This window comes from Nyctibius grandis, chromosome 10, assembly GCF_013368605.1.
Source record: "Nyctibius grandis isolate bNycGra1 chromosome 10, bNycGra1.pri, whole genome shotgun sequence".
Classification (NCBI taxonomy): domain Eukaryota; kingdom Metazoa; phylum Chordata; class Aves; order Nyctibiiformes; family Nyctibiidae; genus Nyctibius; species Nyctibius grandis.
The window spans coordinates 14,483,113-14,488,232 of NC_090667.1; the positions used below are offsets into that span (position 1 = coordinate 14,483,113).

General features: G+C 43.3%; 1 protein-coding gene across 1 annotated transcript; it reads left to right on the forward strand.

The window, feature by feature from the left end:
• The first annotated feature begins 4,407 nt into the window (after positions 1 to 4,407).
• SERTM2 (serine rich and transmembrane domain containing 2) lies at positions 4,408 to 4,686 on the forward strand. Its single transcript, XM_068409723.1, has one exon. It carries the CDS (start codon positions 4,408 to 4,410, stop codon positions 4,684 to 4,686), a length of 279 nt encoding a protein of 92 aa, XP_068265824.1.
• The last annotated feature ends 434 nt before the right edge of the window (positions 4,687 to 5,120 follow it).

Here is a 5,120-nt window from a genome sequence, read left to right on the forward strand (position 1 = left end):
CAAACTTTGCTGCGAGCTGAGCTCACAGCCTCCCTCCCTTCCCTCCTTGCCTTCTGCCGAGATGCAGCAGCACCAGAGCACTACCGATCCTCTCCGCTCTAACTGTTGCCTGCCGCTGCTGAGGGAGGGGACTGGCTGCACCACGCTGTTTCCATTCAAGCAGTGAAGCTCATGAAGAGAAGGCTCCTTGCCCCCTTCTCCTATTGCCTGCGAAGGAAGGGCATCAGCAGTGATGCTGTTCAGTTAGATCGTCAGTTGACATCTCGAGACCGGGAGTGAGAGCCATCCCTGCCAGCGAACCATGTGAATTCAAGAGCAGAGGAGAAGAAAGTGCACTTGGCACGTCTGTTGCTGCAAAGACAATATCCTGACTCCAGCAATAAGACAGCAAATCTTTTCTGCACAAACCCCACTACCTGGGAGGAGATGTTCCTAAATAAATCACCAGCAAGCTCATGGTCTGAACCAGCTGCTCTAGTGCCTAGTCCCAACACCCCTGCCTGCTCTGAAAGGTAACTATGCTTTATTCTGTTCTCTTCCTATGCACTACCACAGCTCAGACACTCACATACTATCTTGCACTTCAGCATAAGAACAAAAAATACCGTCCACCACTGAAAGAAGAGACACCCCCGCTTTCCTCTCCCTCAGATCCTCCCTGGAGAAAATGCAAGCCATGGATGGAACTGATACTTTAATGCTTTGTTTGCATTTCTTCAATGCTGATTTTTTTTCTCTAAAGGTCACCTAGACAGAATACACCTGGTACTGTCTGTGTTCAAAATCAGACCTTTCTGCGCTTGCCAGCCAGTTCAGCGCAGTTTAAATTAACAGCCTTGGAGAAGCCACACAAGTAATTGTTCTATTTTGTCCCACTTACATCTTTGTAGTAGTTTTAATAAGGGGTGGAAAAGCAAAAGAACTCAGGAAAGTTCCTTGCACTTTCAGAGATGCCTGGCTGGCAAGTGGCACTTAAACTGAATATGGGAGTAAAAGGAAGCGAGTAGGCAAGGCAAGACATTTACTGCAGTTGCAAGAGCAATTTGTACTGTCTGTCTGCACTGTTTTGGGGAAGTCTTTCTTTCTCTCTGCTCCTCCTGTTTGTGACCTACAAAGGTGCAGAGTAGGGCCACGCAGGCTTCACAAAAACTCCCCAAACCTGAAGCTCCCCAACCCCTGATAGCTGCAGTGGGAGGATGGTAATTTCAGCGCCCATGAAGTTTTGGCTCATGAATTTCCCATCTCAGTGACACACACTGAAAAGAAACTTTTCTGTTGTTTTATACGAAGCTTCTATTTTCATTACTGATTTTTATTAAATGAATTATGTTGCATTTGGGTTTTTTTTAATCCTTGCTTAAACTGATAAAAAAAGAAGTGTCTGCTTGGAATCAATCTGTACCCACTGAGCATCAGTGAACACTAATGGTGCTTGACACCTCTCAGAAATGGGAGTATTGTCCAGCCAGAGAAGAATGACTAAGCCCTTAGATCACAGGGAATGTAAGCTCTGGTTATGCTGCTCTGCTCTATAAGAAACTTCTACTTACTATCTCTGTCCATGGACTTGAGGGCTTCTCGGGGTAACTAGTGAGGTTTTGCCTCCTGTAATCTGAGTCATACAAAGTTATAATGTTGACCTGCTTTATACACAGTTTTTTCAGAATCTTTGTGTACCATTTATTTTCACATGACCTTGGTCTCTACCATCTTCAAGCTTCTATTCCTTAAAGGAGAGTGTGCAAAGCTAGATCTAATATCCAAAAAGGTGTGTTCAATGAGATAATTGGCAGATTGAAAAGCAAAAATCTTTGGGATTGCCTGGAGATACTGAATTATTTCTGGAAAAGATGTAGTTAATTTCACAGCTTTCAATAGTCTGAATAGTTGATTGGTCCTGACAATTCCATAGTTGAGACTTAAAAAGAAAGCAAGCTGTGCCAACTCCCCATTGCTAATACTTTTTACTATTAATCTGCTCCTTTTATCAATAAATGCCCAACTGAGCTCTGTTAATTCAATGTCTTGTTTTGTAGTTAATTATTGAACCTCAGACTAATGTCCTTAGCATTCTGCAGTCTAATTTTATGAAGTATGTAAAGCCATTAGGCTCTCTGCTCCTTAAGGAGAGAACTAGCTCTGGCTTTTGCTCTTGGTAAGACAGCAGATGAGATGGGCAAAGACATTGCTCTGTACTTTAACTCACACAAGTGTCAGATTCCAGACTGGTTGCATTTCATTATCAACAGAGAAATCATATTGTAAGAACAGAGGTTTAATATGGCCAGTAACCATCACACCCTCTATTTCCCACCTGCTGTGTAACCTAAGAATATTCTTCATGGGGGAAGAATTTCCATTTATAGGTTCGAAGTGTGAAAATCACAGTTATTACCCTATAATTGAGAGCAAAAGTGCCTGGCTGCAACACAACCTTCACCTTCATGTCCCATGCTTCTGCATCAGCACCAAACCTGCTGCCACAATAACTGGCTCCAACGGGGTTGGGTCAGCCCCTGGAAAAATACTGAGCAGCCCTTTTCTACCACGCTTGCCCACAGCCTCCTACACGAAGCACAGCACAGAATCCACTACCCACACAGGGACTGCAGAAGCCAAATCCCCAGGCAATTTTTTCAATCATCACCAATTTGGCCCAGCTTAGCCAGCCTATTACTAAGCAGGATCTGGCCCAATATTCCCTAAACTCGATCGCTGTTATCTCAAATGCTTTGATACTGAAGAAGGTGTTGCAGGAGCTGGGAGGTAAAGTGTAGACAATCCCCAGCATCTCTTCTCCAAAAACTCGGCGCATCAGATGATTCCCCATCACATGAGCCAAAGTAGGTCTGTCTTGCTTGTAACAGAAGCCTCAATATCAGCTCCTTGATGACTCAGGCCTCCAGATTTCAACCACCTCTCTGAAGAACAGCAAGGTGTTGTTCCCATTGGTGCATGGGGAGAACATAACCAAACATTGTCAATAAACTGGCTACATTTTACAAACTGAAGTCCCATGAAAGTCAAAATGTTTTGCAGCAATATGTCTTTTAGGTGAAATCTTTATCTAAAAGCATCGGAGCTTTTATCATTTTGACCTAATGTTTCATTTTAATCTGACTACCATAGTATATTACCATATTAATACTACTCTATTTACATCTCATGTAGGTGTATAGGTAGTGAACATTATAAATGACTGCATCACTCTGTTTCAGTGCTATCATTTTTGCTTCAGCTAAAACCAAAATTCTGTTCTTATCAAAGCAGAACACGATGCTCTTGGATGCACCATTTTCAGTGACATTTTGGCATTTTCTGTCTTCTGTATCCTGTTTCCAGCTGGAAGAACTGAAAATGCTAAAATGTTAAGATTCCCCTCATTTCTAGTAAGTTCTGCTCCCAAGAGGTGAGTGAAGTGTCATATCCTGTGGCAGAGTTGCCCCAGTGGAACAGGTAGGGATCTGGATGCCTGCCAGGTGCATCCTGCCTCAGAAACAGAGGGTCCTGAGAGACATGGTGGAAGACACTGTCTGGATTCATATCTTCCCTTCCTCTGTGACATCTAATTCCATAGACCTTGGGGCCTTCTCTGCCCCATAAGTAGGTAGTGAGTGTTACCAGAGGAGACCTTAACAATTAGATTTGCATGGTCTTTCTCTAAAGAGAAAGTATTTCTCTAAATACTCAGTGCTTCTCCTGATCTCAAGGTGTCTCACAGGAGCACAACAAGGGTTTTCTTATCTATTTGTTCTAAAGATACCACTCATAGGCTATGCTATTTTGGTACCTGGTTTCATTTCCCTCTCTCTCATTTTTTTCCTTTTAGAAAGCTGACTTTTTGACTGTTCCTAATGAGAAACTCAAAACTCCATACTCTTTAAGCAAGTATCAATAGCCCTGGATTAGGAGAGAAGAGATCCCCCAGCAGTCTGGCAAAGCAGAGAACAACCTTCCCCAGCACATACAAGGATAAACCACTTGCTGGGGGAGAAGCTGGCAGAAAGCTGACTCATTTTGTTTGGAAAACACTTGAAAAGACCAAAGCTCTGCAGCTCAGTTTGAGAGAAGGACCAAAGCTTTTCACCTACCAAAGGAGGTGACCTACCAAAAGAAGGACCAAAGCATTTTCCGGACACAATAAAAGCCAGATGGCCGTGTAAAACACGAGTCTAATGTTATCATTGTAATAGCAACTTGCAAAATGATTTGCAAAGGCCTGTCTCATGCAGTCTGTTTACTGTGAACCAGCAGTCTTGAGACCAAGAGAATTGGGCATTTCCTTGTCTGAAACCATTGTGCCATCTGTCCCAAGTTTCCTCTCTTGACCTCCTTTGTGAGTCTGGTGAGGGAAGACAGGAAATCTGAAGGTAAATAGGGAAAATGGACCAAAGCTGACAGACAGCAATGACTGAGATTTATTTCAAATTCCATGGAAACCTGACTGGCCGTGTACACTTTCCAACTCTGGCTACAGAAGTAGACACAACAGCAGATAAATATTCCAGCCTCTACGTGTACGTGGGATTGTTCCTAACACTTCTGGCTATCCTTCTCATATTGCTTTTCTCCATGCTCTTGCGCCTGAAGCATGTTGTTTCACCAATCACCACATCTCCAGAGAGCACTGAGAACATCCAGCAGTTCACAGATGTGGAAATGCACAGCAGGATTCCTACCACTTAGAGATGCCAAAGCAAAGAGGGCTCTGTGCTTGTGAAACATGTTTTGTTCGGCAAAATGGTGGTGGAAAGAATCTCTGCCTGCCTATTGAGCCCTACAACTTATTGCACAACCATTCAACCAGCACAAAGCATCTGGAGAATGTCATGCAACTTTGACTGGCTGGGACCCATTGGCTGTTGACACTACAGGCAACATGTGTGCAACACCCTCAATAAAACTGACATTACAGAAACCTACTGCTGTCAGGAAAGACTCATATCCCTCTAAAAGCCCCTGCAGAAAATGGTAAAAGCCACAATAATGACAGCCAAAACACCGAAGAGACACATACCAGAATACCTGGAGTCTGTATTTTCTGACCTTTCTTTCTGCCCTTAAATTCCTTGCTTGTGAAACGAGTTGAATCAACAAAGTTAGTGCGTAAGCACAAAGAG